Source organism: Zonotrichia leucophrys, chromosome 2 (assembly GCF_028769735.1).
Source record: "Zonotrichia leucophrys gambelii isolate GWCS_2022_RI chromosome 2, RI_Zleu_2.0, whole genome shotgun sequence".
In the NCBI taxonomy this organism is placed as follows: Eukaryota; Metazoa; Chordata; class Aves; order Passeriformes; family Passerellidae; genus Zonotrichia; species Zonotrichia leucophrys.
This window is the reverse complement of record NC_088171.1, coordinates 26736983-26761540: the sequence shown is the minus strand read 5'-3', so window position 1 is coordinate 26761540 and position 24558 is coordinate 26736983. Positions and strand designations below refer to the sequence as shown.

The 24558-nt window shown below is 41.3% G+C and overlaps 1 protein-coding gene and 1 long non-coding RNA gene across 4 annotated transcripts in view; one reads left to right on the top strand and one right to left on the bottom strand.

Annotated features, from left to right (window-relative positions):
* Nucleotides 1-19361, bottom strand: part of GLCCI1 (glucocorticoid induced 1) — a 52249-nt gene extending 32888 nt beyond the window's left edge. For both annotated transcript variants that reach the window (XM_064704371.1, XM_064704373.1), the window contains exon 1: nucleotides 18444-19361. In XM_064704371.1, the coding sequence (XP_064560441.1) occupies nucleotides 18444-18885 (442 nt within the window). In that variant the 5' untranslated portion in view covers nucleotides 18886-19361. The remainder of the gene's footprint in view (nucleotides 1-18443) is intronic.
* Nucleotides 18096-24558, top strand: part of LOC135443764 (uncharacterized) — a 31568-nt gene continuing 25105 nt past the window's right edge. For both annotated transcript variants that reach the window (XR_010439109.1, XR_010439110.1), the window contains exon 1: nucleotides 18096-18479. This is a non-coding gene — a long non-coding RNA (uncharacterized LOC135443764). The remainder of the gene's footprint in view (nucleotides 18480-24558) is intronic.

Below are 24558 nucleotides of genomic sequence, written 5' to 3'. Positions count from 1 at the left end.
TCCTTATTATTTACAAGATCCCACTGCAGGCCTTAGCAAGCTGAGAGTGCGATTCCATCTTTCCCTCTGACAGAGTGCTGGTAGAGCAGCTGCCTTATTTGTTTTCACTCATCATTGTGCCTGCAGTCCTCGACTCCTCCCTGTACTTTTCTTGCCTTACACCCAGATCATGGAACACTTTTCCTTGCATTTCACTTGGAGAGCAAAGTGCAGGGTGATTCACAAGATTGATGTGGGAAAGAACAGAATTTTATGGCATGCTCTCTGGATTATCTTTGTCTGCTTTGTCCTTTAGGCAAAATTACTTCATTTTCTAGACTTCACATTAGCCAACCTAAGCCCTACATGGCAGCTACTGGCTGTTCTGCTCACCCCTACTAGAAGAAATTCACAAGTGAGATAACTTCCCAGCTAATGCACTAATCTGACCCACCAAAAGCTTACTGACTGCTCAGAATGTGAGAGTAGACCTGGCAGCACAATTCTGAGTCCAAACATGGCCACTGGCCTTCACAAGTATTTTCTATTGTGTCTCACCTAGGACTGATGGATCTCAAAAGGCAGAGTCCATCATCAATGTGATATACAGCATTCAGCACAATTAAGGCATAGCTTGCACGAATACAGTATGTTATAGTATGATATATGAAGACACTATTAAACCAGACCATTTTAGACAAATATATAGACTTGCTGAAACACTGCATTAGCTACTCATTTTAGGTGAAGGGTTCTAAATAATGCTGTGAATTGGACATGATGTAATGTATCATGCTGACTTTTACACTATAATTATTCTGACTGCCTTATCTATAAATCAAATCTCTACCATATCTAACAGATCTATCCTTATAGGATTCCAATTGTGACAAACCTACATTTTCAGAAAGGTTCTTGATCTATTAAAAGTAAATAAGTCTGAAATTCAAAACAGAGATGACAAACTTCAAAAATTAAAGTAGTGTTTACATTTGTGCTGAAACACAAGTGTATTTAATGGGTAAAAAGCTGCAAAGCATTCTTCCAACCTTCCCTGTCATGCTATGGCACTATGCTACTCTCTCAGCCCAAGTTTTGAAAGTTTCTCAAAAAATACCTTTCAAAACAAGTCAAAACAATGCACAAGATAATGTTTGAAGATGAGGAAGTAAGGACTAAACTCAAGAAAACACAAGCCCAAAAGACACAACAAAATACATACAACCAGACAATTAGCTAAGGTTTGTAACTTGTTCTACACCCAAAGGAAAGGCAACAGAAATCCCAACATTAATAACTAAAATAATGCCATTAAAACTGAAGAGAAATCTACACCACCAAAAATTACTTGTTTTGTTTTTCTATGGGTATCTCGGAAGTGGACTGCAAGACATTGTCAAGCCTTAAAGCTGAGAGAAGAAAAAGTTCAATATGTGTTTTCCAAAGTCCCTACTATTCATCAATGTTTCTCCGAATTAAGCATTCTCACTTCTCAACTGCATAAACCAATTCAAGTTAATGCTAATTTAATGCCATCCCTATTCCACCATCGTCTGCACTCCTTCCATCTCCTTTGAGACGGCATGCACAGACAGATGCGTGAATCCACCTGGCAAAACAATTCACTGAGTTAAACATAATGAAAACTAAAGTGCACCCCTTAAAGTCATAAAGACAGGGTCTTCCCCACTACAGCAGAGTTGGCACAACATAATGGGCAGAAATCACCAGGAGAGCTAGAAGGGCAGCAGCCCTCTGGTCTGTTCAATAACAGTTTTGGTTCCTCACCTCTTATGATGTATCATTAGAACATAAAAAATAAAGGAGAAGGGATCTATAAGCATGACATTTGAAGGAACTTTTGCAAATTAGCATATGACAAAGTGTCTTGGATAGTAATGTACTCAGACATCATGGGATGCCCTGGAGAGCATCATTGTACTGGACCCCAACAGTGGCAGATCAGGTCAGCTTCAGTAGTGTTCTAAACATTAGAACTGCTCTCAGGGTTTATTTCTTAGTCTTGCTTTTCTCACCTCAGCATACATCTGGCTTCCCACTACTCCAGGAAGGTACTACATTACACTTCTTCCCAAATTTTCATTATCAATGGAATGTTGATGCTAGTATAATGAATACCCTTCTCCAGCCCAAATCACTTTCTAAGGTTGGAAACTTCATGCTCCAGTTTTCTCAGTGAATCAAAACATCTGAAGTGCTTCAACAGTTCCTGAAGATAGCCAACAAACTTCAGCATTCACAAAGGCTTCAACAACATTAAGAAATCTCTAAAATTACAGACTGATTTTTTCAAAATTTCAGACTAAAACTCACCTGACAAGGCTATGAATGGATTTTACTGCAGCAGTAAGTCAAAGGATTCTGTTGTTTTAGTGACAAGTGAGATATCTCATATGAAACTCAGCCCTACCTCCAGAATAAGCAAACAAGATCACAGCACCTAACCAGTGTAACTTTACCTGAGGAAGTCATCTAGAAGTAAGAAAAGCAAGACATATACTTGCAGCGAGGCAAAATACCTCATGACCACTTAGATTAGCTTGGTTGATCAGAGCATGATGATAATAATGCCCAGGTTGTAGGTTTGATCCCTGTATGGCTGTTCTCTTAAGAGTGGCACTCTATGATGCTTGTGAGTCCCAACTCAGAATATTCTGGGATTCTGTGTTACTTAAAATATGCCACAAGTTTTAATGGCATGTATTTAGGACAAATTGCTACACCATTCTAGTTATGAATGTTCCACAAAGTGACACAATGGTCCACCTGAATGCTACAGCTGGCAAAATTCAGTGTGATTCTACCTCCCAGCAGGAATCAACTAAAATAATCTGCATGAAATCATGATTCTGCATGCTGCATTGAGAGCAAAGAGAATTCTAGTTTTACCACCTAGACTGACTGAAAAAAGGTTTCAATTTCTCTGATAGCAAAATGTAATTCAGTAAGAGCCTAACACGACAGCTCTTTTGAAAAGAACAGGGCGCTCAAATAAAACCATCTGCTGCAGCTCTAAAACGAAGAGCTTGCATTCCCATCTAGGATAGAGGCAGCTAACTTGCACATAATCTGAAAGCCATGTTCACTGTCCATTTTTAGCTTAAATAGCTTTGTGCCACATGTGCAAGGAGGAAAATCACCTGCAACAGAACAGCAAGACTGACAGCTAGCATTGGTAGCAGTAAAAAAACTGGTTCAGCTCAATCCATCAGAGCTCATCTGTCAACATCTTTTCTTCCCATGTTTCTTTCAACAGTTAGCAAATCCAGTTCAAATTTGGCCAGAACTTTTCCACTCACGTACTTGAATAGATATAACTGATTTTAAAGGACTAAAATTATCCTGAGAATCTCAGATAACACAGACTCCTCTCAAACAGAGAAAAATATGAAATAAAAATAAAATTCATTCTTCTCCAAAACTAGGAGTATTGTCATCTCACTTCTAATGTCAGTTAATTGCAACACTGTCCGGCCAAAAGGTTAGACAATATTCTTGCAGTAATTTCTTAATTTGTTTTCTTCAAAGTTCTTTAACTTAAACTACTAACCTGAGACCATGAAATATCAGTATTAAATTCCCCAATAATTTTCATGAGATGTCATTTCTCTTCAGTTTAGTTGCTAGCACCCTGCACAACCTTCTGGTCACAAGCTACTCATGAAATGAGCTCCAAGCTTAGGACTCATCCATTCCTGAAGAATTTCAGATTTTATCTAGGAAATAAATATTAACTTCAAAAGAATTTTCTCCAAAAATACTCTTGGGAAGACTCACTATGATGGATATCCCAGTCTGCTTAAGATTCTTTTCAAGAGCCACAAAGTCAGAGTTCAAATAGTCTGGCCCAAAGGATATTCAGAGACTGTGTATACCACCATAAAATAGTATCAGATATTTCTAGGACATTCCTATCAGATCTGACAAGAAATTTACAACAATCTACTAACCCAAGGAGATGCTGAAGTCCCTGTGTGAGTGCTTCTTAAATAATGAATTATGTGGGAATGCAGTCTAGGAAATGAAAAACTAGAAATAGAAAGCTGAATATTGAGGGATGGTGACCCACAGTGAATGATGCCTGGCATCACTTAAGTCACATTTCCCACAGCAGCTACTGATGACTGTCCTACACCTAATTAAAAGTCCCCTCTCCTGTTACACCTTGTAAAAGCATGAAAAAGGGATACCTTTGCTCTTGCTTACTTTGGACAGTGATTCCCTGAGTACCATAAAAGCAGACTTCTGGATTCAAGAGAACTCTGTCTCTGAAGAGTCTGGTCAGGAGAGGTTTGTTTGGGGGTTTTTTGCTTGCTTTTTAAGCACGTATATAGTGACAGGGTACTGATACCTGAATGTGTATCTGATTAGTCTCTCCTGCTCGGATTATGTAGGTAGATGGTCAAACTGGTGCCTGTTTAATTTGCAGAACTTGTCTCTATAACTTTGCCAGGAAAAAGATTGAATAATGGGGATTTAGAGGCCACTCTAAAAAAATATTTCAATCTTCATTCTCAAGAAGGCTTTTCTCTTGTAATTGGAGCCAAAATCTCTCATGAAAAAGATTAACAAGGGATTTGGGGTCCCCTGAAGTTTTACTCCAGGGAAGTAAAGAGATCTATTGGCTCAAAACACATTTCCCAGTTGCCAGTGACTGACGGACTTGTTTCTGACCCAATCTGCCAAATGGCTGCATGACTGCATTAACTGTTCAGAAAGGTGCAGAGCAACAAAGAGCATGCTGTTTGCCATGTACTGCTCATACAAAATTACAAAAAATGGGATTTTAAATAGGATCTTAAAAAAACCCAGCGCACCCTTTTATGTAATTGAAAAAACATGAAATTACTGCACTCTTCCTTCATAATTTCAAATTAAATAGCCTAATCTCTTTAATAGCTTAAAACAAAACAAAATACTAACATTTTCAAACATTTAAAAGGTAGTACCATGCTTGCTACCAAAACTATAATTCTAAGAGAATATAAGAAGAGACAGTCTTTTCAAGTTACCTTCTGATATATCTCTAAAGTACTTTACGTTTCAGCTCCTTAAAACTTGTTTTCATTATGGGCACCACACTGGTTTTGGTTCAGTTGTATCAACTTCAGAAATTATGCCCCAGTTTCTATCTTTAAAAATCACAAGAGAGAACGACTAAAAAAGAAGAGGGCTGACATTCTGAAGTTACTACCCTAAAGAGACAGACAAAATCCATCTAACTTCCTCTCATCATGCTAACTGTAGGGAAGAATAAAGGCAGCACAGAGCAGCACCACAATGTAACCAAGGCTCCAACAACCAAAGCCAAACAAGCAGAAAGCAGGCTACTTCTTGAGAGTGAAGATCCTTTCAGAGATCCAGGTCCATGAATCATATGCTTTCTACATCCACAATTCTTCAGAGAGGGGAAAAAAAAAAAAAAAAACAACAAAACAAAACAAGAGGGGAGCCAGTCTTCCACACATATCGTTTTACAGTCTGGTAGCCAGGGCTGATTTGGTTTTGTACCTGACAAGGCTTATGAGAATTCAGACTGAACTGCAAGAAACAGAAGTCTATCAAGACAGGACATCATCTGTACTGGGAAAACAACATAAGACACAACCAGCTTGTTCCTTCAAAGGAAAATTGTACACACAACTGACCCATAGTATGGGATTTAGGAATCAACTACATTGAGTTATTTTTATATAGGTATCACTAAGTCATCTGAAAAGGGAAGAGATCTTCTGGTCCTTCCATAATGGAGGTTTCATGCAGGACTCTCAAGGACACCTGGCCATACAGGATGGCACAGTGGCAGGGCTAGTACTGACACCAGGGGAAGCAGAACACATGGATGAATTTGTAAGGCATATTTCACTGGACCTGCAGTTGACTGAAAGCCCTGGTTGCCTATGCATGTATGTTGAAGCAAGGCCTCTGCCTCATGTCCCTTATTCCCCCCAACCAGAGGTACAGGTAAAACGTGACTAAGAATATATTTCAGAAGTCAGATTTTGTCCACAGCAAAACTCCCCTGTTTAAAATCAACATTATCCTTAGAGATCAAACACAGAAAGAACGCTCTAATCTCTGTAAGAAAAGTAAACAAACCATATGGCAGAAAGTTTCAGCCCGCTAAAGCTAAACTATTCTTCTAACAAGGATTACTGCTGGCATGCATAGGACCTGTAGGATTTCATGGCACAAAAGCCTGCTTTGTTCAACAGATGTAGCCTACACACTTGCACTCTTCTAGCAGGATGACATGTAAGTAAAAAAGCACTAATTCCAAACCTTCACATTTTTGTGTATGTCACGTTTTTAGAATATATTTTTCTTTGTAAGATTATTATTTCAAATTTAAATACTACACAAATACCTAAACTTAGTATCATTCAATAAAGTGTTTGTACTATAAAGTTAAGACAAATTTGATTGGAGCTCAGCAGCTAAGTACTTGGGAAAAAGCACACTGAAACAACCATCAATTAACTGTTGGACACTTCAGCAGATACAGAGGATTTCCTTCCTTTTAGTTCATTAATTTAGATCTGCTGAATCATCTATGCTATGTATCCAATATTGAGAACCAAACTGGGAACCAAGAACAGCATTAAAGCTTGGGGTTCTTGGGGTCAATATAAACACATGCAGTTGATTCAGTAACTGAAGAACAGTTTTTTTCAAATAAATTTGATGACTCTGAAGGGATTTTTTGTTGTTGTTGTTATAAAGACAATACTTAAAATTTAACAATATGTAGAAAGTGAGGGTTTTGTAAACCTTTAATTTAATAATTCTTTCCATCAAAACGCAGCTGGACATAATAATGAATAAAACAAATCAGAAGGCACAACTCCCCATTTCCACAATCAAAATTCACAAAGAACTGTAATCAATGCACAGAGGCTATACAATGCCATCATAATGATCAATTATTAGAGATGGAAAGCATTCTCCTTGCTAGAGCAAATGATACTAAACAACAATAATATATATTTTTCTGGGAAAAAAAAATTGAAAATAGAAATGTAAAACCAGATTAAAATTGATTGCCTAAATTAGAGTGCTCAGCTTTGATAACTGAATAAATTATCTTTTCATTATCAGTTAAGACATAGAAACAAAGACTAGAAACAACTTCCTAAATCTGGAGCCCACTTCGCAGCTACCACTGACAAAACACAATCACTTCAAAACAGAGTACAGTCAGTCTTACAGCAGCTATTTGTCATCACAACTCCTGCTGGGAAAAAAATCCAGGAACTTGTCTTTTCCTGATGGTTTCAGGCCTTCTTACAGTTTAATATATAAATACTTACACTGTCAATCCAATCCACCCACTCATACCCTTCCTTGCTCACCTGGATTCTGACAAAGCAACTGTATTTTTATTCTGATTTTTTTTAGAATCACACAGTTAAACTCCTAACCTGTGAGTCCTTCTCTGAGTCAGCTCCAGTTTGATTTTACCTTTCTTGAACTGTGGAGCATGAAAAGAGTGTGCAATACACCATTCAATGCCTCAGCAGCCCCTGTGTGGCCAAGTGCTCTTCATGTAAGACCAGACCTGTGCTCAGAAGTTTTTTTGTTACTTCATGCTGGCAGTTCAGAGATCTCACCATCACCCAACTCCACCCTCCAGAATTTCCAAATGAGATGTTCCTCCTGTGAGGAAAAGATACTCTGATGGAGTACAACCCCACATACATTAACTTCCACTTATTACTTTTAAATCTAATTTTTTTTAATTATTACTTCAATTCCCATGGCTCTTAAACTCTTCTTGCATCATCTTCCTGTGCACTAATTAAACCTCTCAATATTCATCAATGGTTTCATCACCCTAATTTCAAAATTTGCCTAAACAGATAAGATCTACTTCCCATCTAGGAGATCAGTTTTCTTATCAAAATGACCAGGTTAGCATGACACCACTTGGAAAGCTCATTTTGCACTTTAACATTTCTCCCTGGCTTCTACCATCCCTTCCAATCTGAAGTTCCACCAATAGTTCTCCATACTTTAGAAGTGGACACAACATTTTTAAAACATCAGCATTGCTGATATACCTGCTATACTCAGGAAGTATCTATTCTCTAATGATATCACTCCTACTAACAAGACTGCCTCAGAAATTTGAAGGTAAATGTCAATTTCTAAGTAGGCTCTTCCAAAATCCTGCAATAGAGATCTCTGAATTAACTTTACTGAAATATTCAACCTGTATTCATCACAGTCCTGGTAATTCCTAATTCCAAATTATCCTTGTCCCTTACAATTTGGGGGATTTTTATCTTTCTGGGTTAAAAATCACCATCCTTATGGAAAGTGATTTCTTAGACTTTTTTTCTGGTGAGTGCAAAGCATTGAATAAACATCTGTGCTATTTCCTCTGAGACTGTAGCTACTACTCCTTGGAGCTGATTTTGAAACCAAACATTCTAGCAGATCAGTCTCAGATCATTCTCAGATGAGAATTTTTTTCTTCATAACAAATGGTTCCAAGTTTTTCCTCATTTTTCGATCTGCATGTTTCTATTATCTCTTTTAAAGCACACAAAGTCCAAGCCTGTTCATGTTTTAACAATTGTCAGCTAAGGTTCACCTTTTGATTGGTAACATGACATTCTTTTCTCAGTTCTTCCTGCTGTTTCTTGCAGGTGCTCTGCTTACTCCTAGCAGCCTTTTCAAGGTAAGTGCCCAGGTAATCAAATCACATCCTTGAACTTTTCTGATGTCTGAAAGACTCCAACAGTATTAACATTTTTCATTAAAACAGATTCTCTGCTATTCAAGGCAGAGCAACCCTGTTTAGACAAATTTTCAAACTACTTTCTTCTGAAATCCAAAACTTTACTCGAGATGCATGAGTTTTAAAAAAACTTCTACGTAGGATTTTCTTCTTTTGCTGTATATACATGCAAAATTGCATGACTGAACAAAGGCTAGATCTAACATTTCATGTACAGTGTCAGCACACCCATTTCTTCTGCTTCTGCAAATTTTGAGTTGTTTCAATTGGTAATTCCTATTTTCAGTGTGGCCAGTCTAAGTTTCTACTATAAATCTTGCAGTCAAAAGATCTCCCTGTATCCTTTGGCTTCATATTAAAGGCTATACACACCACTAAAGACCAATCATGCACCTCCAATCATCTGAATAGCCTAGTTCCTTCCTTGGAAGAAATTAAGGTAGATCTATACAACACATTTACAAAATATTTTAAATAATATATGGACTGCACACTTTGCTAAACAACTTCTTTTGAAAGAATGAGCCTCTCTTTCTACAGCAACGCCAAAGTTTATTTGGATCTCCCATATGGACTCTACACTGAGTATGTGTCTGCAGTCAGTTCCTTGTATGGACATTTTTCAAATACACATTACTTTTAAATATACATGAGTTAATCACATTTTTGCCCATGAGAAATTTTTCTCTTCCAGATTAGGTCTTTTCCTTGCTCCCTTTGAAAAGAGCAGAAAGTATTTCAAATGTATTTTATGGTTTCTTTGTGGGTGAAGAAAACATTGCAAAGATAATTATTCCAGGCAGGTTATCAGGTATAACAAAGGAGCCACTGAAGGTGAAATAGCAGAGGAATCCGAGTATGGGAGAAAGGAAGTGTGGTATTCCACTATCAATTGCCACAATTAAGCAAACACAGCTATCAGTTAAGAATGAAGATTTTAAGACCTTGAACAGAAATTTACTTCTGTGAAGACAGCTTCTCCTTTAACCTGGCAGCTTCCCAGCTACTGTGTAAACCTAAGTCTCATTCTGCATTCTTCAGCAGTTAGCTGGTATTTTTAGAGTCACACTGGTCAAAGTCTGTTCCGGGACACAGCGTAAATCTGGGTTTAACTTTCAGCGAGCTGCTCAACTCTTCATTGCTTTGAAAAGCAGAAAGTTAAGATATCACATACAACAAAGATTTAGAATAGTATATGCTGAATATGGAGGTGTAACACCTAGATCACAGAGTCAAAGCTGCAGCAAAGCCACTTGGTTTTCATAATGTACTTTCCAGGGCTCCAGATTCCAGAAAGACTGACTAGCTGGCACTCAGCACTGAGCTGGACTCCATGTGTGAGCACTGGACTCACCCAGCCTTTCCAGGGCACAGAGAGCACCACTGGGTACCTACTACAGCCACCACCATCTTCTAGTCCTGCTGGGCTAGGGAGCTCTACCATGGCATCCAGGAGGAGTGGCACTGGGATCATGTTAAACACCTACAGAAATTCACAGCTCTTGTAGAGCTGGCTCCTCTATGCTGTCTCTCTGTAGCCTGAGTTATGGGAACACAGCACAACATTTTCAAGGTTTATCCAGCAACATTTCTGATCCAGCATGGATACAGTACTTCATCTAAGAAAAGCAACTGCACTGTTGTCCCCAAGAGCTGCATGTTCACAAACCTGGGAATGTGTATTTGCACTTAGGTAATCTGCTCCCTGATAGCCAACTTCTGACTTCATGGCATAATTTGAAGTGAGGTTTGTATTTACAGACTACAACAAACTGAATTAGCTAGTAATTGAACACTGAATAACAAAAACTTGTTTCCTGGTAAGAACATGTTATTTCCAAATTATAGCTTGGTCTCCAAATGCTGACAAATGTCAAACAATTATTAGTGTTTTGATTTTTTTTAATTTTTGTACTGCAACCTAAGCACCTATATTAAAATGTCTGGGGTTCTTTTCTGACTATGAAGACTTTTAAAAAATGTAACAGACACCCAGGTAATCCAGCTAGCCAACCTCTACTAATTATTTCTTTGAGAACTCCAGAATAGGCACTGTACATCAAAACATCTGAGATTAAAAGGCACATAATATAACAATACCCACATTGTCATACATTTAATCAGTTCACAACTGAGTAACTACTGTTACACAAAACATTTCTAAAAGACAGATTTACACTTACTGTATAACATTGATTTAGCCACAGAAATTAGTTTCAAATTCAAGTTTGAATGTCAGTCATCTTGCAATGACCTGACAATCAGAAATAAGTACTAATTCCTGAAGTTCAGAAGTGTGTTTACAGCACTGCTTGATGCCTGGTGGTAAGGGCACAGAAAAGGAGGCTGAGGCCTTCTCCAAACAGGTGACTAGCATTGTGCAAGGAATGAGACACTTAAATTACTGTTCTTGTTTAGGCTATCTCTCAGCAGATTGAGAAGAAAATATTCTAGAAAGGATATTAGATTATTCAAAAACCATGACAGAACTACTACCTATTGCTCTTGTGAGCAAAATACAAGATACTTTCTTACGAGACACTTTCTTCCTAAAGAGGAAACGATGCATAGTTTGGGTGAAGCCAGTTTCAAGTTGTGCAAAATAAACAGCATGTAAGAACCAATGCTGTTATTCACTCATGTGAGAACAACATCCATTGCAAACAGCTACTCCTCAATTTAACACCAGCAGCAGTGAAAGTCCTATAAACAACAACATCAGTGGCATCATTTATCACTGGGGCTTATGCAACACTAAATAAGGAAGCCTAACCATACAGTACTTTGCATTGAGGTTTCCAAACTCTAGCTCATAACATTTCATGACCTCCTGGGAAGTATATAAAATCTGCAAAGCAACAATATCTAATATGGAAAGCTAATTAAGAGATCTACTACTACAAAAAATGAAAATTTCCCATCACAACCTTCTTCACTGACCTAAAACAAACTGCTTAAGTTAATCCCCCATTTACAGGTTTTTTTGTGCAGAAAAGTGTTAGAGCTTGAGTGCAGACACTCACACATTCTGGGTGCTTCTTCTCCCTGTCAGAGAAAACTAATTTAACAGGGTGAAGAGTTTGGCAGGAATCAGCAGCAGCAGCTAGGAAGTGCATGTACCAAAGGAGGAGAGGTGAAATGAACACACCCAGGGCAGAGATGGTGTTGCAGGGCCTGAGACAGCAGGCTGAGGGAGGGCACTCCTCAACACAGCCACACCTGGCCTGCCTGCGCTTCCTTCCAAGACACTTCCAGGAGCTACACGCCTCCCTCTGTCCTACTGCCAGGAGACACTGTGGGAGCAGAGTTATCACCAGACAGTCCAAGGGGGCCATGTACAGAACAGCTCTGGTCCTAAGCCCAGATGACAGAGCTGGGAGAGCAGGGAAGAGTTCCTGAAAGCACACGTTTTTCAGTTTCAGCTGTGGATGAAGGCTTCCAGGGGCACCATCTCAGCTTCAGGAAGGTAAAACTGGAGAGCCTGACTCGCCATTCCAAAGGATCACTATTTCACCCTGGGTCATGGTACTCTGTGTGCTATCCATACTGCACAAGTCTCTGACCACTTTCTGCACCTCAGCATTTCAGCTCCAACTTAAAACTACTTGTATGGTAGGGATGAGCTTCAGAGACACATCAGATGGGAAAAAATTAAAGCATAACTGAAAGACTATCTCATTTTAGGGATGTAAATATACATTCAAAATTGTTATTCAGAATTTGATTATTAAGTACAAATGCCCATTTTCCTTCACCCTGATCTCCAATGCTCTTCATTTTGCAATGACCCCAAACCTTAAAAATGGTGACACAAAGGAAAAGGTCATAATCTCAGGCTGACAAGTTGCTGTGATGTATTCTAATGATGAGATCTAAATAATATTTTACTTGCCTGGAAATGCCTTAAGCCATTGTTACAGCACTACAAAAGGAAGCAACACTGAAAGACTAACACAAACATCCATTTAAATACTAACACTAAAGCAAGATGATGATCATAGACAGTTAAATACTTGAGCACAATTTTCTAGTTATGCATGTTTAATACAGGGTGATTTTTTTCATCAATAAAAGATACTTATTAAAAAATGCTAGTTGATGTTTAAACTCCACTATTTTAACAACTTCCCAAGAACAAATGTGAAATCCATCAAGAACTACCTATTTTGTCAAGTGCTGGCAGCACTGTTCTCTACTGAAGTAACTGTCAACTGATTTAAACACAAACTTCCATTTTTTACTGCGGTTAAAAAAAATATCTTCTTCAGATGAAGATAATTAATCAATGGGTAAAGTCACACTTAAAATGTATTGTAGATATTCATTTATACTGAAACACTGAGAACCATATACTCTATTTCCAATACATTTTGCATAGTTTCAACTACTGCTTTCAAGTCTAGACTTAACTGAAATTTCCAAATTACTGCATCAGGTTTTTTTAATTATTTTTTTTCATAATGATATAGAGTAATAGCACAAAAGCCATTCTGAAAATAACTGGCTTTCCACTGTGAATTTTTGCAATATAGCAGTCTAGATTTGGTGAACACTGCCTTTTTTGTAAGATTCTAAGATACATTCCACTGATCTACCCTCCCTGAATTTTAAAAGACATTTTAAGAACCTCCATTCACTCCACTGCCAGGGGAAAGAAAACAACAAAACACAGGAACCATGAATTTCAGAAACCAAATTTCAGTATTTGCCACTGTTTTACTATGCACAGATGTTGGCAAGTAACCTCAGTTTGGCCATATGTAACACAAGAATAATTGCTTCTGCCCAAAGAATAAGAATTAAAGCTCAAGTAGTGATTTAAAACAGGTATAATCATACACTTTTTAAGTTAGGTTTTTTTTTCCATGAAACAGGGGGGGTTCTGCCTTCAAAGCTAATGCCTTGCTACAGCACTATTCAAGTGCAACAAAGAAAATACCTTCCTATTTTTTCTTCCTGCAGTTTAACACCTGAAAGAAGCTCAACTAATTTGTTTTATAAAGCATTATTTATTAAAGACATTTAATACACCATTCTCATTTACAGTCATGTTAAAACATGTAGCTAAAAAGGCTCTGAGTTCAGGACAACTGGATCAAATTCAGCCAGGGTCTTTTATGTCATCATATTATATTCCAATGAAAGCTATTTTGGGAAGCGAGAGGGACGAAGCTGGAGCAAAACTGTTTTGGCCATACAGTTATGGGAATACCGCATTATTCAGGGATCAGGAAATAGGAAGCGTCACAAAAATTACTTCCTTACCTACATTTGCTAGAAATAAAGGCAAGATCTTCTTGATCTCTGATATAAATGCTTACGATGACAAAATATTGGATGGTTTGAATCCAGGATATTAAAATAGTTCTACCTTTTGAAGTACAAATTTACAAATTTTGGATTTAATATTGATATCCCTTACAAGTCTAGAGATCAACAATATTGTTTGTTTTACTCCACTCCTAATTCCACTAGCCTAAAACCAGATATATATACTTCTTACACTGAACTGGCTTATGCAGTTGTTTTGCATCCTTTGTAATTCCTTTCTCTCACTCATGCTGGCAAATCTTCAGGAGTTATTTTGGGAAGTAAAAGACACTGGGAACCTTTAACAGCCAAACTGATCACAGTATTTTTCATATGTCCTTAAAACTAACATTTGTCTTTAACATTTGGAAATGGAATGGCAAAAAGTTTGTTCTATAAAATATGTAAGTGAAAGTTAGAAAAATATGAGGCATATTACAGTACCACAAGAGTTAAAACTAAAATCAAAGCATTTGGTGAGAGCAGTGTTGATTTTGAATCACAGAAGTAATTCACACCTTCCTTGTATACAAAATATTAATGTATCATGAAAAAAAGAAACTAAACAGGAAACCCACTCTGATATTTATATAGCTACTTTACATAACAGCAGACACTGCTGATTTTATCCAGGTAAGGCAAGGAGGAAAACAAGTTGCTTTTTTTCTTTAAAAGATGTGTCCACAGGCAAATAGGAAGTTTTATTTGACATGTCCAAGGGTTTGGCTTTTTTGGATTATTACCAGAATATCCTTTGTCATAAACCACACAGCTTCAGATTCTGTTGACATTGCTTTTATGCACTCAGAGATCTAACAGATATATTCCCTCTAAGAAAACCACGTGTTGTTACATTCAACCAGACACTTTTTCCACTGCCAGCTCTCCAAAACATGAACACACACTATAAAAAATATATACTAGTAAGGAATAAACACATTTCAAGAAACAGGAAAGGTGTAGACTTGCACATTGCAGATTTATCCGATGATACCAGGTTTTCCCCTCTTTTTCCCTCTTTTTTTAGCACCTTAAAAATATATATCTAACATTCACGATTTCTCACCCATTCAGCAACAGTACTAACCAAATACTGCTACTGGCATTGATGGCTTGCTAACAACTACAAGTCCTCAAATTTGCTTAAAAGAAAATATCATATTATTGAAAGTTTCAGTCCTAAAAACACCGGGTGTTGCTACAGAACAAAAACCTTTACAGTATACTAGAAAGAAGGGGTAGAAAATATGATGATGGGAGAAAAACCAGACCCTGCTGCTTTCATTCATGTAGTAGTGATGTCAGCGCCTGCAGTGGTAGCTGCTCTGACCTGTAGAGGCTCAAAGCTGGAGTGTTTGCACAGAAATCTCCTTCATAAAGGAACCTCTAGCAAATCACTAAAATATCCACACAAAATGGCTTAGCAGGATAGCAGTTCAAGACATCTATACTGAAAAAGGCTTAAAGGAGGTGGGGAAGGGACAGGTGTCTCAAGAGAATAACATCTATCCATCAGAATCATAAGCAGTTTCCAGAACAAGCATCCAAGTCAGACTGCAGAGCCAAAGACAAACACATCTCCTGCACTGGTGAGAAAAACAACAGGATTAAACCTCGAGCCTAAGCTCACATTTTACAGCAGTGGGAAATGGCTTTGAAAAACTGACAAAAAAAACTTAATCAAGCCACTTCCCCAAGACTTGCATACTGATAACAACTATAAATAGCTGGAGTAGCATTGTTTAACAATCCACAGCAAAATGGTCCATGTCTGAAAATGGAATATTTAATCTTTTTTCAAGTCCTCCATTACTACTGCAGTAGCCCTCCAGCTCAGTAATCAAATTTCTATATACTATTATCACCATACAGACTACAAACATGCTTTTAGTGTCCACACATCATTCACTAAAATGCTGAGAACAAGCAGAGAAACAAAGACAAAATACTGTCCCATGGCATGGAACTATATTCCAAATTGTGTAAAAACACCTCTAGCTTTGGGGGGGTGGAGGGGCAGATGAAGGGGAGGTTTGGTAACCTTTTTTCATTTGCAAGACTGAAGAAATAGAGTATCTTATTACTCTCGCCCGCTAGAAAATGGTGCCTGTATTTCAGTAAAATAAAGCTGTTGACGTGTGCAATTGTGGTCATTATTAGGGCGATCACGTTGTTTTCATTCATTCATTCAGGATTTGCTAAAGGATGTCAGCTTCTGCAGCAGCAGCTGGCTTGACCTGGAGGAGGGGGAACGAATTCTTTGCAGTGCATACAGATTACAGGGAGCATTTCTCGACGGACCGTTTATGATTTTATACACTGCACTCATTAAACCAAATCAAGCTCTGTGACGCAGTTCACCAGGAGGCAAGCTCAAACAAGTCTAATGACAGAAAAGTCATTCAGTACTAATTTATAGTCTGATTTATTAAGGCTAAAATAGCCCACAGATGAAGAAGACTGAAACCACTTTCTAAAATTAAAATTTTCCCTCCAACAAAAAAATCATACACATTAATGAAGTACTTCACAGCTTTGCAGTATTTTTGTGGCTTGCAGGTAACTGCCCATATTGCTCCCTCTCCAATACACCTTAAGCGTAGGCTTTATACACTGCACCACTACAATGTTTTCCTCCGAGTTCCCATAATTAAATAATTTACTTCTCATCATCAGCACTATCACTACCCATGCACACAGATATTTTAGTTTTTCCTAGTTTCCCATTAGCATTTTCCAAAGGTTTAAGAGGCAAAAAGGGAAATTGACATTTAGTGCTCCATACAGTCAGAAAAATATGATCTTTAAAATTTTAAATAGAGCTTGAATGACTCAAAACCACAGAAGCTCAGTTCCATTTTCAAGCACGCAAAACCCTCTGCAGAAATAGACTCTTTTTGGAAAATACATTACAAAGTATCTCTGGTCAGATTATAACACAATCAATTAGGTCATCTGCATAAGCAGATGCATAGGGCAAATTAACTCCATTTGTAACTGGCAGGGACATTTTGCTCATTTGTTAAATGCTGCCCCAACCTAGGACAATTCTGATGACAGATCTGCCCAAGTTGCAAGTACTACAGACAGCAAGGGTTTACTACACATAAAAACTGAAGAGGAAAGAAGGTAAGATTCCACTGCTACAACACACGCTGGCACCTAACACAGACCACAATTTGCCACAGAAATCACACACAGTTAAGACTTATGGAAGGGACAAAAAAAAGCAAGTGGTATCGAACCACAGAAAGCATTCCCAGAAAGAGATGATGTGCGACACCTGATAGCTACAGCAGGACAACAGAAAAAGTGCATTTAGTCCAATTCATTCAACTGCTCAAGTGATGGGGGAAGGCAGAAGGGAGTGGGGGAGGTAAGATGGCCACTGCCACTTTAACACAGTCAGTAATTTAACAGACAACCTGACACAGGTTAAGTTGGACTTGCTGAGAATCAATTTTACATTTTAAACTTTACAGGCCTATTTTGGCTACACGGGGGTTGGTTTGTAGTGGGTTTTTATGGTTGAGTTTTTTTACAGTCCCAAGGATTCAGTACTAAGTATCACAAGGGACAGACTTGTTTTTAAGCACCTCAATATGGGAATTTCCTTGTTTTGGAGTCTGCGCTGGGAAACATCACATCTTTTAACCTATGATCTTACAAAAATGCAAGTCGTTTAGGAAACCGAGCTTGGCAGAAAGGAAGAGCATTTGAGGCTTGGTTTTAACACGCGCTTCAGGACTGGGTTGTGACACCTCAGATATAAATCTAACTCATTATCACCCCTACTAGATAGTTACAGCTGGAGACAGGGAAGCGGGTTGATTTTAGGCTCGTTTCCCTGTTGCACACCTCCGCTGCCAGAGCCCGAGGCCAAGGGTAGAAGCGGCAGGAGCGGCTCCATCGGAGCCCCCGCTGCTCCTCCGCCCGGGGCGGGGAGCGGAGCCGCCGCCGGCCCCGGGCTCGCCCCCGCCGCTCCTCCCAAGGCCGGCGCGGGGGTGTTTTCCTAGGCAGGATCCTCACCTTGCCCGAGACGGGGATGACACTTCAGGCGTCGCCTCCCCCCATCGCGGGGCAGGGCGGCGGGACGAAGCGCTTTTCCCCCCGCTTCCCGGCCAAGCAAACCCGGGCACGACACCTGCCCCGGGGGCGGGGGATTTAAGGCTCGCCCTCGCCCCCCGACCCGCTCCCTGAGGCTCCGGCGGGGCTCCTCCCGTCGGGCCGGGAGTCCCCCGGTGTCCCACCCCCGCTGGCCCGGGGGAAGGCAGGGCGCAGCCCAGCAGCGGAAAGCAGAGCCCGGGGTGCCCGGAGCCTGGGCGGCCCCAGCCCGGCCAGCACCCCCGCGGGGCAGGGAAGCGAGACCGGCTTTCTCCCGGTGCTTTACCTCTGTACACCGGGGAACTGGGGCTCCGTCTCTCAGGTGAGCTGCTCCTCCTGCTGCCGCCGCTCTCCGGCGACCGCCGCTGCCTGCCCTTCACCCTGCCCGGCTCCCCTCCGCCGCCCGCCGCCAGCGGCGGCGTCGCGCTGGGCGGCGGTGGGGGGCTGCCTCCGCCGCGACCCCCGCCGCCCCCCGGGCCCGTGTTGCTGCCCACCGAGGCGGATGGGGAGCGGGTCGGGCTGTGCTGGTTGCCCCGCAGGAGCTGGTACGGGACGGTCGCTCGGATGGGCTGGAGCAGCCGGCTGGTCCCCGCCGAGCCTCCCCCGCCGCCGTTACCGGGGCCCCCGGCCGTGGCGGCGGTGGGGGACCCGGCGGCGCCGCGCCTCATCCTCTGCGGCGGGGGCTGGTGGTGGGACGGGGGGGTTTGCGAGGAGCTGGACGAGGACATAGCGGGGATGCGCAAGACCCCCGCGGGTCACTCGCTCCGGTGGCTGCGGGGGACCCGAGCTCGGCCCCCAGCGCCCCGCATGCACCGGCCGCGGGGAGAGGAGGAGGAGGGGAGGGAAGGAGGGAGGGGGCGGGGCGGGACAAGCGCTGCACGGCCCTGGGGAGTCTCCGCGCCGCCTGCCCAGCTGCCCCCGGCGCTTCCTATCGGCGACGGCGGCTGCTGCTTCCACGCCAGGCTCTGGCCATCGCTGCCCGCCCCAGCGTCGAGAGCACCGGGGGCGCTGCCGAGCCCAACGGCCGCTCACATCGTACAGCGCTGCCGGCTCAGGGCGGTCGGCGTCACAGCACGACGAGGGGACACGCAGCCGGAGCGGGAAGGATGGGGAGGGGGGGAGACGCTCGCAGCCAGCTCTTGCTCCTGCCCCCGCCGGCGCCCGGGAGCCGCTACCAGTACCATCCGCTCCCCACGCCGCCCGCCCTCCGAATGGCACCGCGCAGCCCCAGCGCCCGGCCGCGACGGGCAGGGGCGGTGGGCGCGCGAGCCCATTGGGCGCCAGCGCGGCACCAGCGCGGGTCCCATTGGCCAGGGGGCCTGTCGCTCGCCGCTCTCAGCCAATAGGAGCGGGCAGCGCGGCGGGGGTGTGGCGGTTGGCGGGGAGGCGGGCCGGGGGAAGTGGGATGTGGCGGCGGCCGTGGCGGCGGTCGGGGCGGGTTCGGGTCGGGCTCGTTCTCGCTGGGATGCGGAGCCCGTCGGGGGAGCGGCGGGGGAGCAGCCCTGGTGGGCGCCGGGTGAGGTGCCGGGATGAGCTTCCCAGTTCAAAGCCGACTTTACGGGATGCCGACTTAACATTAACTGAGGAGAGGCAGTGCTCCGTACCAAGTCTTGCGCTGTCCCTGTTCCCGGGGGACTGTCGGCCTCCTCACGCTTACTCCGCTCCCATGCGGGGAAGGCTCAGAAGCAGCCAGAATTTCTCGCAACAAAGTCTGTTCATGTCCATCAAACCTTGACAGTATTTCTACTTTCGTTAAAAAATCAAGATGTTCTTCAAAGTCTAAATAAGTGTGGTTTCATAATTTCCTATAAGTGTATATAGAATATTACTCTGGTTTTCCTAATATGCGTCCAAAAACACTTCTTGGAGAACGTCAAGAGGAAAAGAAAATGTTTTACAGTGATATTTTTAGAAAGTGCTTTTGTTCTAGCAAAAAGAGCTGCCATTAGATGAATTCATAACCTGAAAAACGATGGGAAACAAAATGAGGGTTAGGATGAGTAGCTTAATAGCTAAGAAAATAAATGGCTGTGAGATCAGAAAGATAAGTTGAGCTGAGTCCGTCAAGAAAACAGTGCTTATTTTGGATCTGATGCAAATAGGATGCTAATGGAGAAGAAGGGAAAATGCAGGGAGTCTTGCTATGTGGAGGAAGTCAGCTCAATGATGGCCTCTCAGATTCAGACATTAGGAGAATAAAAATGACATGGAATATACATAGAAGTAGAATGTTTAACAAGATACCCTCTCTTATTTTAGATACTGCCTACCAATCAGGAATCATTAAGTGTCACAGAATTAACTATATCCCTTGTACCATTTTTTGATTATATAACACTAATTTTTATTTTGCACGCTTCAGATGACTGCACTTCTATACCTTCAAAGCTGTCCATAGCTATCCTTGTCCCTTGGTAGCACAGGAATCAGTCGATAGTCCCAATGAGAAACCATATTCTCAGAAAATGCTCCTATTCATGGGCTGTTAGCAAGACTTTGTTTGCACTGGCACCATGTGACGCAGTGACCGTGGTTATGTTACAGAAAGGGTTGGAATAATACACCGCACATCCACGTGAATGTGCTCAGCCAACAAAGCCACTCCTATAAATTCATTTTAACAAAAATCAGCAACCATGTATTTTTCCACTAGTCCAGTCTTTTTGTTTTCTGCTAGCATGAGCCAATGTGTTTGTAAAACTGGGCTGTAGAGACTTTTTCCCCCAAGGATTTTGCACTTAATCGCAGCCATGAAGTCCATCCAGTTTATTTTTTTTTTCTGCTTCACTGCACTGGGCTTAAAATGACTGGAAAGCATTCACCTGTAGTAGCCATCTGCCAAACAGTAATATCAGCAGTGTTTTAAGCAGTGAGCACGTTTTCCTACATCTGTACCTCTGTCAGATGACATTGCTGATACAGTTATATCTTACAGACCAAAAATCATCTGGGGTCAGCTGAGAAAGAAAGTGCACCTTTGACTAACAATAGCTGACAAATTCCAGCTATTGCCAAGGCTGAGGGTTATGTCAGACTAAAATAAGGATGAACTAATGTAACTCTTGAATTTGTCTGTTTAAATACTATTTTACAATGGCTAAATTTTACAATTTCCATGTTCTTGCACATGGAGCAAGCAAGGTACTTGGACAGGGAGAATAGATGTGTAAAGACAAGGTAAATGTCTGACAAAGAAAGTCCCACCAGCCCCAAAACAAGAACACCCACAGGGCATGTTAGGGTAAAATATCATAGCAAGTCTTCCTTTCCAAACAAGCTGAGGACCATGCCACAGCCTCACAGTCCAAACTGAATCACCTCTTCACGTGCCTTCAAACAGCCAGAGAAGAAAAGATCCACTGGGAATGCTTGCAGCCAAACTGTTACCAGGCACATCAACAGCTGTACTGGGAGACTTTGCTCCCCAAAAGTTATTTCCATCCTAATTCCTTCTAAACTAGAGTTAGGATACATGTTACAGCACCATGCCATGTGCCTAGGAAAAAGTGATTTCAGAAAAGATGAAGAGAGTATTCTTCTAGAAGAAAGTATTTTAAAGCAGGATACCAACTGTTGAATTTTTCACTGTTTTTCAGTCAGGTTCCAGAGTAGTTCCCTCAGGGGGTACCACTGCTGTATAATACCAAGAAGATATTACAGGGAAAGTGAAGTAAAAACTGAGCTCCTATCAGAATTTTCATATCTTTGAAAAACCCATGATTGCCTTAAATACCCTTTTCAACTTTTCAAAAGCCGCGTTAAAGGCATTTTTTGCTTCTCTTTACCACTTTAAGGAACTACCTTGCCAGCTGGCATGTGCTTAAGGGAGTTTATACTGGAGGTAACAGGTATTTCTGAATCTTAAATCCTCCTGGGAGACAAGGAGATCCTTAACACAGCTTCTGGGAGAGGTATCCTGAGAGCAGTGGAAATTATACATCACAGCAAGAGCACAACAGCAAGGGAGTGAAGTCTAGCAGTGGGGCAGTGACAGGCAAGAGTGAAACAAAATTACTCACATCTCTCCATCTCTCCTACTATTATTGATTGATAATGGGTTCATCTCTTGAGGTCAGAAACAGATTTACATGAGTGCCATGAGCCATGGAAACTGAGAAGTTTTAAGCAGTCATTAGACGCTATGCAATCCTAATCCTTATTTTGTTCCTACTTGAAGGTTTTAGAGAGGGCAAACTCTTCAAATTTGGACATAACTTTTGTTTCTGTGCTCTTACCAGGGCATAAGGCCATCAGTACTCTGCTCCCAGTGTATCTACCTGCTTGTTTCATCATTTGTATGTCTCTCTTACCTCCTATGTTTTCTTTGCTGCCCTTTCCCCATTCCACTTGTAATCAAGTCCTTTGTGAGTGTCTTTGGGATATTCACACAGCACCTAACAGAAAACAGTAATGAGAAAGGGTGCATTTGTCTTCATGTATGTTCAGGTCCGTTCCCTGTGTTTCTCTTATTTGTAATGAATATACAGTTGGGAATATTACATTTGGGAAGAGAGAAATAACAAGAAGAAGTACTTACATCCCAGTAATATTCTGAAAGAGGTGATGGCCAGAAAGCATTATCTGTGGCCAAAAACTAGAACAACCCCTAATGACCCAAGCTGCAGCTCTCAAATGACAAAACTGAGGCTAAAACAGAGGCTTGCCTCTGTGGCCTTGGAGCATCTCTAGGCAGGAATGGGAGCATCACCTGTTCTAAGGGCCCCCATGTGAAATGTAACTCCTATCTGGAGCTGAGCGGCTCTGCTGAAGCAGCAGTAGCCCATTTTCCCAGAAAATATCTGTCTCAAGCTGTGGAGATGTTGGTTTCATTTTTGGCCTGTTTTGCCTTCAAACAAAGTCTTGAAGGCATTCTAGCTAGAATGAGACAGTAACGGGGAAAAATATATATGGACTTGTTTATACTACAAGGATTTTTGACAGACAAGACACTGCCTTCATCAACCACACTCCACCTTCTCACTGCTCCCAAATGTTCAGTGGCACAGATATGATCTCCTCAGATCAGCCAAGCACTCTCTATCCCCAAGTCTCTTGGGAATTACCTTGCATTTGAGCCCTTGAATTCTCCAGGGCTGCTGATACAACATCATTATCCCCACTGCTGGCTTTGTTGGTACAAGCTGGGGATGAGACTTCCAAATCATGATCACTTTCAAGTCTCTACATGCTCAAGTTATCTTCCAACAACCAAAGGAAACCCACTACTGAGGACTTACCTTAACACTTTTGATCATCCAATTTAGGGTCAAGCATGTGGTCAAGTGTTAGGTTTCTTTTTCTCATGCCTTTTTTTCCTGGATATAGGAAATATGCATTAAGTAAAATGCTGTTAAGACCTATGGTCCAACAGTATTTATACTAGGTCAAATTTGGTATTTATGAATACTCACAAACTTCAGAAAATTTCAGAATCAAGTTTACGGTAAAATTTCAGCCAGAAGGTGTTATAGTACTTTCTTTTTAGTCAAATGCTATTGTTCACATTATTTCATTCAGTGCAAAGGATTGTCACTAGCAGTGAGGACTGCATAATGAACAAGCCAGGAAACTACAGGATAAGAGCCAGCTGTAAGATTTTCCCTTAAGAAAATTGAATACCATTTTGGATAATTGTCTTTTTTTTCCTATCTGTCAGAAGTCTTTTTGTGATACTGAATAACTCACTTAAACCAGAACCTGCCCATTAACATTAAGTTTGTTATAACAAAGTCTTATCTCATCTGGAATCAGACCTACTACTACATTCTCTTCTCTTCAGGAAAATAGGCCAACCACTTTGGACTTTTGAATTATGTATTCCTTAGGCATCTGCTTTAACACAAAGGCAAACATTTAACACACAGCTAAAATCACCAAACCTTCTTTCCAGCTCTGCATTTAGTCTGAAGTTTTTCTTTCTGTTCATTGGTACAGGTAATTCTGTTCAAGGCTTTCCTTTACTGGCAAGGTAAACATGTCAGACCATGTCCCATGGGAAGCTGAATTTCCTGCAGACAGCAATCCTGCCCTACATTTCTATTCTGAGTTTTGTTGCTTTACTCAACCACCATCTTCATCTCCCTTCCCCTGCTCATAATTTGTGAAAAAAGTCTGATTTGCACAGCTGGGGCTAAGCCCAGGTTCTTCAAATGAGGAGCTGAGGGATCTTGCAGGTTTATTTTCCCTCCTTTCCATTTTTAGGCATTTGGTATGAGGACACTTTTGGACAAGTATGGGTGGTTGATATTCTCCAAAGTGAAACTGATTGAAACACAGGTAAAATGGCTGGTATTCTGATAACCTGCCATGTTAAATGTAATGGACACTTCTAGCAGTTCTTTACTATAATTTCTCTTACCACTCCCCTATCTAAAAGATATCAATAATAATAGCAAAATAAT